This window comes from Helicoverpa zea, chromosome 31 (genome assembly GCF_022581195.2).
Source record: "Helicoverpa zea isolate HzStark_Cry1AcR chromosome 31, ilHelZeax1.1, whole genome shotgun sequence".
In the NCBI taxonomy this organism is placed as follows: domain Eukaryota; kingdom Metazoa; phylum Arthropoda; class Insecta; order Lepidoptera; family Noctuidae; genus Helicoverpa; species Helicoverpa zea.
The window spans coordinates 6991325-7005367 of NC_061482.1; the positions used below are offsets into that span (position 1 = coordinate 6991325).

General features: G+C 37.5%; 1 protein-coding gene across 1 annotated transcript; it reads right to left on the minus strand.

The window, feature by feature from the left end:
* Positions 1-1188: 1188 nt before the first annotated feature.
* On the minus strand, positions 1189-13968 carry LOC124644922 (GATOR complex protein NPRL2-like). Its single transcript, XM_047184601.1, has 10 exons — positions 13902-13968; positions 13637-13825; positions 13186-13277; positions 12842-12998; positions 11526-11637; positions 10165-10403; positions 9362-9472; positions 9025-9159; positions 8160-8320; positions 1189-7781 (listed from the first exon to the last, which is right to left on the minus strand). Exons 2-10 carry the CDS (start codon positions 13814-13816, stop codon positions 7589-7591), a joined length of 1380 nt encoding a protein of 459 aa, XP_047040557.1. The 5' UTR covers positions 13817-13825; positions 13902-13968; the 3' UTR covers positions 1189-7588.
* Positions 13969-14043: the final 75 nt, after the last annotated feature.

Consider the following 14043-nt stretch of genomic DNA (forward strand, 5'->3'; position numbering starts at 1 on the left):
CTTCTCGTACTGAAAAGGAAATTCTACTATTACAGGCCTTATATGCAATCATTTATACTTAACATATGTAAAAATCAAAAAAATCGGTGTTGAAAAAAGTTCTGGGCATATATGGGCTAATAGTTTGTGGAAAGTTCAGTATATTTCATAAGTTGTCACTTCGATAGTCTTATGAGCTGTTTGGTAGGTACAATAACAATATTTCGACCGAATACTCCAAAAGAATGACAGTCCCGGGCAACCCGGGGCGATTTTCTATTCGCCACCATCAAAATAAAACCACAAACAGGTGTTTCTTTACCTAAATATCCCCAAATGACTCCGCACCCTGTAGGTACATCGTGAGGGACTGTCAGAACCTTACTGACCAAACCCCACCATGTTACTTCTGGAGCCCTTTATGTACCAGAACTGCGGTGACTCTTTGGTCATGCGATAATTTTGAAGAGATGGTTCTCAGGGCAGATGATCATCAGGTGGATCTGATGACCATTTGCGAAGTAGGTCTTGTGTTATCAGATGATCAGTAAACATAGAAAATAAGTAATTTTATTGAAGGACGCGACTAACCATAGAGCAAAGGAGAGTATCAAGGATGTCAAAGGAATGCCGTTGTCAAATGATTATGTCAGACTGCACATTTTGAAAGAAGGGCCGATCCTGATAGAAACTGGAATAAAGAAGGATAGTAGGAAAATGAGGTTCAAGATAAATAAAAGAAATTTTACCAATTTTTTTCTCTATTATGGACTGATATTTTGAAAATTACATCACTATAGTTCGGCCGTTCAGAGAATGCGTTCCTGACACCTGTCAGTTAATCAAGTTTACCAAGTTATTTGACACTCAGTTTGGACCAAAATTATAACATTCATTGATTATTGATATAATAATGTTGTTTTAAATTTATTTCATCAATTGTTAAAACGGTAAACAATCAGCAAAAAATTTTTATCGTAACTGCAACGCCATTACAAAGTTACGTCGTCAGTTCAATCGCGATGTGTCAGGAACGCATTCTCTGAACGGCCGAACTATAGTAGGTAAATAATTACCGAAGCCACGTCTTACCGCATCTAACATGATAATTATAGGAAAAATGGCTCCATAACACATGAACTTGTATAAACAGTAAGGATTTTTATTGCATAGAGAATTAACCTAATTTCGTATCTCTCTCTCTTCGAGTATTTTCTCAATTTTGTATCAAATATTTTGAACTATCAGATTTGTTAATTTACACAAGTTCATGTTCTTACAAGAGCATGACGCCACACATTTACAAATGACTCGCAGATAATTTGCATACAAGTATACCACTCACACAAGCCCTAACCCTTAGAAAATAACATTGTCTATTCAGTCCATATATCTATCTGCGAAGGCTTTGTAAACATGTGGACCTTACACTAGGTGCTCGCCGCAAGATTTGCGACCAACGTAAAACAGTCGTTGGTTAGCGTATCGACCAAAACAACTGCTGTCTGATGTTGGTTCACAAAACCCGTGCTAGACGGCAGACAACTTACTTATTCACACACTTGTACGCAGCACGTACTGAGTAGAGAGTACACTTGGAAATAGATCGCATATATAGTGCTAAATATTTATGACTCTTCATTTTTAGGCCAGGAATTATCTTAAAGAAACTTTTGAGATTTTGAATTCAAGCCTGATGAAATGCTTAGGATTTAGAACATTGCCAGTATTTCTTAAACTCTTTCCAGGAGAATAAGAATAGGTTTATAATTGAATATTTTTTGATGTTGTTCGCTGTCTTAAATATTTTAGCACTATTTATGAGACTGCCTAAATTGCGTACTTATAGAAATAGACCTGATTTACAATACTTATAAATAAGGATGTATAAATATAATAATTTATGAAAACATTAAACATGTTAAAAGGAACTTTAGTGCGTTTATTATTAAGTTAAAGTTAGAATAAATTAAAAAAGAAAAAGGTACAACATTAAAATACAATGTGTAGGTGTTTAAAATAAAAGCAGTAATTATCTGAATTGCAACTAACAACTACACGAATAAAGTTAAATCACTGAGTATACCTATTGCAATGATTTTAGTGAATCCTTTTAAAGTCAGCACTGCCTCGAAGGCGTGAATCCCGAACAATAAGTCTACGAAACAAGTTAAACAGTTCACCGTAATACGTAAAAGCGTGTGTGAACGAAGCATGCGTTGAAGATGCACATTTGTTTGTATGACACGACATAGGTTAGGAGACGACTACAACAAGAGCTTAGGTACAAAGTACATTATGCTCTTTGGGCTACCTTTATAATTTAAAAAAGTGTCGAAACGGTGGGTTTTTGAAGCTCGCGAGACACAGTTCATACAAGAAAAGTGCTCATATTAATATCTTACTTCATTAGCTTTTTAAACAGCTCTGTTCAATAATACTAGGTGCAGCTAGTTTTATTGAGCATTACTACTTCCAAGAACACAAGAATAATAAGTCAAGACACGGCATAAATGCCTAGATATAACGATACATTACAATGCGACAGAAATTTGAGAACTATGCTATTCATTATCCATTGGCATTATAATCCGATTATTTCAATATGCAACCTTCAACGCATGCGCCGTGTTATATCTAAATACTTATTTAATACTAAAACCTGCATCCGTAAATGTCGATTGACCATCACACGATTTTATTAGGTAATAAATACTAGAATATCATAAGTACACAGCATACAACACCAACTTACATACTAAGCATATAATACTGTTTAAGTTTATTAGAATAGAAACACTTTCTTCCATGATCATTGATTCCGACTGTGAATTACTACAAAGATTTAAAACGTTTTTTAGTCAATAGACTTACTGATATTATAGAGATTGCTTGATATAACTTCGTCGAATAATAAATACTGATCAAAAGTAAGTCCGCAAAACAATTGATTTCTTCATTCTAAACAAGAAGAACAACAAACAGCTTTAAGTTTAGATTACCTTAAATTTTGTCTGTGTTTCATATCCTAAATGATATAATAATTTGGAAGGTGAATTTTATTTGATTTTGTTCTGATTTAACTCGTCCAAAGCCGATGTCTAGACTGTTCACAACATGTTTCTATTCTACCGCTGAATTTGCACACAATTTTCACGATCCACTCGAAAACCATTTGCGAAAACGACAAACTACACAATTTTCACTAAGCATAATTACGATTAGAAACAAAATATTATTAATACAACCATAAAAAATATTTTCTTTTTGAAAAGTCTTACTTTTCTTTTGACATATCACGGAGAAATCGACATTCAATAAATTCATAATTTAGCTGAATCGATATGATTTTCGAGTCGATTATACAATACCCTTAAATTTTCACAGCTCTATTTTCTCACTACTTAGATAGCGAAAAATCGAGAAATTCCACACATTAATAGTTTAGGATTGATAGACACAATAGGAAACTCAAGTTCCGTGTATATCACACTACTTTAATAACTATGATTAATTAGCTCGATTGCCTTAATATACTAATGGACAAACGATCCGAAAATTCGTGCACCTTAATGTCACGTATGAAAATACATTTACTGCCTTAAACCTAGTGGTCGCAAGTGGTACTGCGCTCGGGGTACGGAGTCGGAACTACAGACTACCCGAGCTGTTAGACTTGTTCAGTAGCAGCCCGGAGGCTGCATTTATGCCTGGTTGATAGATGGCTTGATTGACCTTACCTAACTTAAACCTAGAGACAAAATGAGGGTGTGCTTAACACACCCTTGACTTTTTCACAAATATTGGTTTGATATTATTATTATTAAAACTATTTCAAAGATGAGTATGCCTAAGAAGGAGACAGGGAGACATTTCAATGTTCCGTTGTAGAACATTGACGCTCGACGAGACATGCTCGTTACTTAAGATTAAAATACTAGCCTAGTGGTTTCCTACCGGAGGAAGAGAGAGGAATTTGACGCATTTTACTTCTTCATTCTAAGGATATTAGATGCCGTAACATCTTGCTCGTATCGATTTGTTTCTGAGTCTTGTATCAAGTGGCAGAATCGTGAATGCTCACAGATATGCATTACTTTTTACGCAGTTTTTTTTTTATTTTTATTTAATGTTGGTTATGTGAAGTTAAACACGTTCCTAATTTTATAAAGAGGCGGACATTTCACATAATGTGTTAATTTTAATCACTTAATTTCTAGCATTTTGACGTTTTTATTGACTCTTGTCAGTAGGGATTACATGTGGGACACGGGGTGTCCAAATCGCAATCCGCTTATTCCCTCTCACGCGAAGAATTGCCGTCGAGACGACGGGGTTTTATTTAGTTTCATACCGAATGTTCCGTGGCTTCTAACATGCAGTGAATAGTCGATATTTTTGAGGGCCGCCGCCAACCACTCGTCAATATCGCGACACATGTCAGAGCACACGAAAATTTCACCATCATTCTACATTCCTAAAAAATAACCATCGCAATCCTCCAAAAATAAAGAATGTTAAAAACTAAAATAACCTGTAAACAATACAACTTGTCGAGATTTTTGCTCAAGAATCTAATACACAATGGTTTGTAATACTAATTGATAGTACACTAAAAGCTTTTTAAGTACATAATTTAATATTGAAAGTTTTGTAATACCGATAAATAAATAAAACATCCGTGGCACATACAGCTTCAGGTTGTTATGACGAATGCTAATTTTAGCAAAAATAAAAGGACGGAGAATGGCAGTGACGAACTATTTTTAAATAAGCTATTGAAAGATGACCAGTTTGAGATAATTTTGCTAAAAAGAATCTATTTTGCTGAATCGGTCCAGATTTTTGTAGTTTATTTTCTCCGACAGACTAAAATTAAATGTAAAATGTTACTTTTTCGTTGGGCTTTTGAGGTATTTTTTATTTAAGATGGATGGAACACAACTGGCTCCTAAAACTGTATGCAACACAGACTTGTTTGTACGATCGTGGCGGATATACTCTTATTTACCTACATTGAAGCACTCGTGCTATGCTAAACGACCCCGGGGTGAATGTACAAATTAGTCCCGGAGGTTCAAACCGAAATGGCTGCACTTATAGCTAATTCATAAGAGTTGTTGCGCGCAGTAAAAAATGTACAGTTTCGGCCGGCGCACATATGGCGGAGCCCAGCGCAGAGAGAATTGATCTTCGCTATATCTGCGCTAGCTCAGAGCCTAGTCACTAAAATACGCGTTTTTTAATCATACTATGTTCGGAGAAATAGATTTATATGCGTCCGGTTAGACTAAAAACCGAACCCAAAATAGATGGGAAAGGGCTCGGGAGATGGAATATGTTCGGAAAAACAGTTTGGTTAAAAAATGCGTACTTAGAACCTAGTCTAATTTCTACGATATTTATACAATATAATATGATTATTAAATGTTTTACTAAACTTGTTTTATTGGTGTTTGTGTAGTTTCGATGTAGTTGTAAAATGGTCGAGTAGTTTGGGTGGAATATGGTTCAAGCTGATTAAGCGTACCTCGGGACGTAAATTTTTGGATGGTTTTCAGTTTTTCTTATACATACTATGTTTTTGAATTTCTATATATGATACATGTCCTGAAAATATGTACGCCTGAAATGTATTGATACTATAATATAATAATGAAAATACTGTATAATACATATTGTTTTCAAACTAATGCAGTCACTATACCTATTGATTTCACCAAAACTGCATTTTTGTGACTTAAAAAATAGAGATTGGAATGGTTTGACAAAAATGAATGATTCAAAAGGGTAATTTTTTATATAATTTTGAACTTGCCAGACAATGATTTACGGTTCTCAGATAGTGATATCATTAGTTTGAATTTCATCTACTATCTATTACTACATATATTTGGGGTTATATACATAATATAACAGCTATAATAAACTCTTCTAGTAAAAATAAATAACACCTAAACGTAAGTAACTGAAACATGCATATACTATTGGTGTTTACACACTCATAACTAACTAATTCATATATAGCTCTGTGATAAAACTAATATAATCTGCTAACACTAATAAATCTCTGTCTGTGAGTGCAATCGACATAAGTATATAGGCGTATCTCCGCCACACCGTACACCTAGCCTAGCCTAACCTAGATATAATAAATATCTATTTTTCTATAAGCAAAGGTTTGGAACAAAAGTCACATGAACATTAAAATCCTCGATCTATTGAAACGCAAGACTTATTGCCCTTGTAACTTTCGATATGTTTCAAAACAATTAAATGCCCGCAATGGCAGTGTAACTATGGATCAGTCACATAACATATCAATATTTTGCAAAGACAATATCTTAACATATGCATAATATTATTGTGTTAATTAACAATCTGGGTGGTCAGCGAAGAGAATTGTGGCGACTGCCGACTTATATCGCGGCGTACCGAGCTTGACACAGATTGGACACAAGAATACCAGGTCGCACCAGTATTAACACACCTGTTCCTGGCCTTGAGTGGCGGTAAGGGGTGAACAATAAGGTGGAATAAATGATTTAAATACTGGTATTTAGTTATTCAGTCGTTATGAGAAAAACATGGTATATTTAGTTGTTGAATACCGATGATCGATTGTTTTTCGCGTATAAGACCGGTCTCCGTCTATCCTGTGTCAAGAGCCGATAGTTCGCGTCTATAGTCGTTATATATTACAGAAATCAGTGGTCACATTTCAAATCGCTGTGTAAAAGCACGTGAATGCCAGAATTTCAAATGAACTGTACAACGAATTCTAAGTTAAACTAGGGCACACGGTTGAGCCTAATAACATATCATAAAATCCACGGAATAACTTCAAGCGTACTAAAACTACGATAAATAATTAACACACTAACTCTAACTATTTACAGGTTACAAGAAGTTCGGTTGCAGCCGTCTTTGGTAGATATCTCGGCCATACTCCACTATGTTTCTCCAACACTTACGTTGATCATATATGGTACACTTGTCTGCCAAAAGACAGTGGAATCTGACAGTGATATCTCCCTGCTCACTGGGCGTGGAGTCTGATGGTATGACGTCACAAATGACAACAGTCTAGTTCGCCCTGCGTTCAGGGGCGTAACAGTTTGGCGGTGATAAACGATTGCTTGGGATGCCCGCATCCTTCAATTTAGGATTTCAAATTAGAAAAGAATTTTGTTTTTTTGTAAACTTCGGAAGACACGTAAAATTGTGGATCCCGGCTATTATTTGTTGACCATTGGCCGGTTACGGGTAGAAAGAAAGTCTGACAACCAGTCTTGCAAAGGTGTAACCTGTTGCCCAGGAAACTGAGCTCAGGAGGTCAGAGGTATCAGAATGACCGAACTGGGTTGTTCCACCATCAAGTTTGGTTGCAGCACCTCAGATGCGACAAAGCTTTTGTTGTTACATGACGTGTACACATTTTTGTCAAAAAAATATTAATGTTTCACACCAAAAAGTACATAAAAATTTTCTCCTAATTACCTATTATTACCTATTATTAATATTGAAAAAAAAAAAGTATCGAATAGTGCCCGCCAACCCGTCAAACGTTATGCAACCAATACAATACGTAACCGCGACTTACGACACTCTACCGCCAGATGACGGTGACATTGGGATCGTCTTCAATGATTTGGTCGAGTGTGGGTAGGTCGATGCGCGCGATGCAACAGATCTCGTCCGCGCAGTGTCGGCCGGTGAACAGGCGGCGGATACCGAGGATAGGATCCACGCGGTTGTTGAAGCCGTTCGGCCGGGGTGGGCTGCGCAGGAATACTGGGTATCTGAGGAAAATTGGTGCATTTTTTTATTGTTAAATTGTACCATTCAAATTCACTAACTAATTAAATTGTATTGTGTTGTAAAATGCGTAGGTAGTAGGGTTTTCAAACGTTAAAATTACATGAGACAGTCCCCAAAAACGGCCACGCTTCACCACTTCTTCCGTGTTATTACATTGAAGAAGTGACGCAACAAACTCTCCGGAATAGAATAAGCAGAAGAAGGATTGTTTTATTTGACTAGAGACGACCGATGATGTCTAGTACGGATTCGTCACAAAAAAAAAACAAAACGAAAAGTTTCTGAGGCTGTGTTTGGGGTCCAACCAGAGAAGCTAGATTATAGAAAAGCTATAAATAAATAAAGGTAAAAATGTTTACTTTTTAAGGCACTTGACGAGGCCGTGCAACTGTGCGTAGACGACCAGCCGACGCAGGTCGAAGGTCGGCGCGGGCGCAGTGGCGAATCGCTCGTAAACCGTCCGCAAGGTGGTGCCTTGTTGTAGGGCGCACAGAATTTCCAACACCTCGGAAATGGTCGGCTGTAGACATCAAATTAATAAGTTTAAAAAAAACTGACAATCTCAAAGAAGACTTTTATATAGGTAACTAGCTTCCGCCAGCGGCTTCGCCCGCGTGGTGTGTTGATAAAAAGTGCCTATGTGTTAATCCAGGGTATCACCTATCTACATACCAAATTTCAATCAAATCGGTCCAGCCGTTTTTGCGTGATTGAATAACAAACATACATCCATACATTCTCACAAACTTTCACATTTATAATATAAGTAGGAAGTAGGATAGAAAAATGAATTGAATAGAAAACTGAAAATATTGCGATACTCGTCATTAATTATCTCGTTCTATTTATTATTACTTATTGTCCTCGAGCACGAAAAACGCTAAGTATATGATGTTTATGAAGTCACGATGACCACATTGTGACGTAATGCTTCTTATATTTACAAATAAGGTTCAATTCTCATCAAATAAGTATGCAGCTCCGAAGTTGGGTACTAGTGGCTTCGCGATAGTCAAAAAGTAGAAACATTACACTATTGCGTGTGTGCAGGTGTCCAAGGACTGACTTAAGACGGGTAAAATTCCTTTAGGAGTCCTTACGTCTATGGACTTTGAAGTTTGAAATTGCAGGAGTGTCTTGAGTATCTGTGGTGATTAGTGTTCATACTTCAAGACCTCCTAACAATGTGACCCTATATAAAAAAATGGATTTCCTAAAACCTACCTTATCCTTGGAGTCGATTCCTTTGGTAATGAACGCTAAGCAGGATTTCTGTAGTTCGGGGTCACTGAATAGGCGGCTAAGGTTGGGCGTGGCTCGGTACATATTGCTGAACTTCATTATCGGGAGCAGCGTTACCTGGCAACACCAATATATTACTTACCACGTGTCTATTTTGAATAAAATCTCATTTGTTGGGAAAATTCTCATTCTGTGCATGTATTTTGATCTTCTAAAATTTTAAAATCAGAAAATAAAATCTTAGCTGGAAATTGCTGAGATCATTTTCAATTTTAAATGTATTTATTTTAGTCTTAAAACTGCTGGATCAGGAACCTACCACGCCATAATAAACAAGGTTCTGAATGCAGGACTTGACGAGAGTCTTCTCCACGTTGGTGTCGGCGGCAATCTTAGACACGTGGTTGTAGCCATCAATGTATGGTAGTAGCTGTAATTAGGTGCAAGCAAATAAATATCTTGTAGCCAGTTATGTATTATTTTGGACCCTATAAAAATCAGGTAATAAAATAATAAAAAAAAACTCAAAAAATAAAATAAAAAGAGACTTCAATAATAACCTTCTCTTAAGTTTGAAAAATACTATGCTGAAAACCACATCAACATCGGTTCAGAAAAACGTGAGGTAATTGCGCACACACATACAGGTTACACTGAAACCCTCCTTTTTGAAGTCAGTTAAGTAATTCAAATAAAAACAGACGACCGTTACTTATACCATCGTTTGCATGACGTTGAATGCAATTCATAATATTCGATTTGTAAGTCCGGCCGCAGACCTTTGTATAATGTATGTATCCAGGAGCGAGAAATGCAGAATCTCCGATAGTAGGCTATTGTTGACGATTGAACAGTCGCTTTCTAAAGCTGTTTTATTTAGTAGATATTTGATTAGTTGTCAGACGCGTGCGCAGGTTTCGAAATTGTCAATCACGCGCAGGAATTCAGAAAAGTTCGAAAATCCGAGTGCCAATATACTCTATATGTTTAGTCAGGATTGAGGAGATCAGATAGTCAGCCGCTCCATGTTAAACATTGGTACTCAGCTGCATCCGGCTAGACTGGAAACCAACTGGGAAAAGAGTAGACGGTGATGATATTAATATCAGTCTAAATACCAACCTGTCTAGTTGTTAAATCCCAGTCTGCCTCCATATCGATCTCAAAGGGCTCTTCATCGTCAATGTCCAAGTGTTCCTGGCTCTGTATGGTTTCCGAGCCTTCGGGGGGAGCGGTACGCCTCGGACGGCCAGGTCGGGGGAGACCCACTGATGCAACGAGTACTGGAACGTGGTGATCGAATACCGGCGGCGGGTCCTTGCGGACTTCCAGAACTTTCAAGTGCATCACCGTGTCGCCCTCTGATGGGGAGCAAAGGACTTATTTTAGATTCTCATTTATTGGGAAGGAGTGAAAACTTATGAATGAGATTACGAATTGTGTTAGTATTATACTTTATTATCATTGATACACATTGTTGTCGCTTGCCACCTACCTACTACAAAGTATTTGTTTAAAATAATAAATGAATATTTAATACGCATATTAATTTGTGCCCTAAGTAGCGTCCCAAGAGAAGTCCATGACCTCCAGAATGTTATAATATCATACGTATTTACAGCAATTAGGTGATTTGCGTTCAATTTAAAGCGGTCGATGCCTCCATGTGATATTCAAATGAATCAAAACAAATATTGGACGCAAGAATGAATGAAGTAAACAAAAATATTTACTATATGCGTATGAACTATCATTATGTGCGTAACAAAAGTCAATGACAATATAAACGCGCAATTATTGACTAATAAACTTCGCATCGAAATCAGAAAATCTTAGCGAATCCGCAAAGCAAAATAGACAATTCGCACGAGTACCCTTAAATAGCCTACTTACTATAAAATTATCATAATTCAAAACCCTATAAACTTGAAACTTTCGCAAAGCCATCCCAGCAGACGTAACGGTGTCTTCTTTTTATTTATTAAATCCTTACTACCCCTAGAACACCCTAACAATGCAAAACCAAATCAGCGCACAGCTATAATCAGACAAAACAAAAGTACAAACTAATAAACCTGCACTGCACACTGTCTGCATAAAAAATCAATAAATCCCGTCTGTTTAGCCGCCCGCCACCAAATATTAAATTCCCTTAGTTCCCTACCCCTGCAATCAAAATACACACATAGCTATCAATAAGCTGCAGACAGACCTGCCGCCCTACCCATCCCTCACCCCAAAATTATTACCTTCCCGTTTTATTTTGAAGAGCACCAATTTGGTAGCTAGCACATTCGGTTCCTCCTTTGTTGGGCTCTCGCTCGCACTTATTTAATCGATCTTTATGCAGTCCCCCTGTCTGTCTGGCTGGGGTGACTTTGAGGTACATCGATGCAAACATTTACAGATGTTTGTAGCATTCGCAAATGGCCGCCGGGAGCGCGTCTGGTCGATACCTGGATACATATGTAACAAGTACTCACCGACAAGCGTGGCTTTCCGATGCGTGTTTAGGTCGTGAAGGAGATGCGCTAGTAGAGTGGGCAGCTTACTCGACCCGCTCGACACAAAACGCGTCTCCTCCTCCATGATTGTCTGTTGAAATGCGTTTTTGTTGTACTAACATGTAAAAGTCCCTTTGTCTCGTTTTTCTGATAGCCTGAACTGGACATGATCCGAAACTGCCTAACTAGCCAACTAATGAGAATCTGCGTTAACAGATATTCGCATGTCGTCCTTCTTTGTATCGATCAACTAAGGTCTCAGACTCATGGCAAACAACCATGCCTATAAATCCAAGTAGGAGGGGGGAGGGGAGGTTTGAATGTACCGACTAAACGCATAGCATGATAGAATTGTTAGGTGTGTGTTCACATCTTTACTTAATATAAACGTAAAGATATCTATCTCTCTGTCTGTCTGTCACCACAAGACTTTAGAAACCCTTTAAACGAACTTCTGTACCCAGATACTCCAGTAAGGACCTTAAAAAGGACGTAGACTACTTTTTATCCGGTGCGTAAAGAGTTCCCTCAGGACGCGCGAGTGAAACCGCGGGTAAGAGCTACTACTGCATAAAACTGAGTATGGAGGTGTATTGATCTAGTATGGGCCATGGATGACTGCCATGTCAATGACTGGCGTACTATGTCAAAGAACGCAAAGTAAATGTTATTCCCCCCCCCCCCCCCAATATTTCATTGAAACTAATTTCCAACTAACAATGATGATGAATGAATGACTCTCATATTAGGTATTAATTAAATAGGCAAATTCATACATGCTACTTGAATATTTTGACTGGACAAGCTTGAATTCTTTTTTATAATTTAACTTAAAAAACTAATATTGAAGCTCATTGTCCTTTATTTGTTATATTACAATATGAAACCAACATCAATTTCGTAAGCTTTTGAAACTTAATGTGGCTATAACATGTGTCAGAAAACACATTTTTATGAAACAAATTTCATGGAGAACAAAGTGAACATGGAACCCGAACATAACCATACATAGCCTACCATGACCTAAAAGAAAGCATTTGACTATACTGTCTTTCCTCCCTCCGTGGGTAATTTGCTGTAACTACCTATAATTTTTTTTACCCTGTAATACCCTGCTCAGCTTTTGGTAAGTAATAGAAAAGTGAATGTTATGAGTATTATTATAATCTTGATGATGGCTTGAAGACTGCTCAAATACAGCCCTGTTAGAAAAGAAAATTCGAGGACGTTGTACTCGCCGATGCTGCATTCTGACCATACATCGCTGCAAAGTAAAACTAATAACTAACACTTACCAAATGTTCTCCGAGTTTCTTGACAACTGGCTCATACTGCACCGTCTTGGACCAGCTGTCACACACGAAGCACAGGTTGAACAAGTAGACATTCCTCTCGTAGCGAGGATTGTCAATCCGAATCGGGTAGCCCACGATCTTATGACCGAGGGCATTTCTGTATGAAAAAACAAAGAACATTAGTATGGTGTGGTACATAAAAAAGATATAATATTTCAGCTACCAATATTTTTATTTTATATTGACAAAATAATTACAACTAATTTAATAAATTTTAAGTATAAGTTACCAAACAATAAAAATGAAAGAATAAATAAAACAAAGAGGGTGTGAAAGGTACTTACATAGTCATAGTACATTTTTGGATTTGTGGTTTTGGAATGATGTAAGCACTGATTGAATCAAACACCTCCTTTGATATGTAGTCTTCGGGAAACTATGAGCAAACCATATACAACACTTGAGCTGGACATGTTCACTGCTTTGTGGCTCACAGAATAATGAGAAGTTAAGGCAACCAATGTGCAAGCTTCACCCCAGCCACGCTCCCTCTACCCCGCGTCTAGACAGCGGGTCCGCCGCACATATACACTGGCGCTATAGCACTGTCTAGACGCACTACATAGGTACAGGTGCAGGTACCCCCCCCATTACGATCAATATTCCACAGATCATATACATTAGCTATACACCTATGCACCAGAGATGCGCAGTCATCGAATACATCTTTCACAGTGAAAATTGCACATTTTTGAGAAGCAATAAGTTTGACCTTAAATTAATAGTGAGTCATACCTGACAGGAAATCTTGGGGCCTGCCACGGGGTGGAACTCGCCCAGGAATATGCATCTGATAGGCCCTTCTCGTCCACAACCCTCGTAGTAACGCGTCTCCATCATTTTGTTTACTTTGCCGTTTGTGCCGTCCTCATAGTCACGCTGGCTCAATACGTTTAGTCGTCGTTCCACTTGCATTTGACAATGCTTAAAGGTATATCATAATATGAAAAGAGGAATAAAAAAGAGCACAGAAAATGAGTGTTAAATAAACAAATCGCACTTATTTTTTAGAATCGTGAACGTGTGGACATTTTGACGTTTTGTGTGAAGAGATAGAGAGATAGTTGAATGATTCATGAAGGAATGAAATGAAGGCTGAAATGAACGAAGGCTTTCTATCTAGTGCTACAGAGTATATAGAA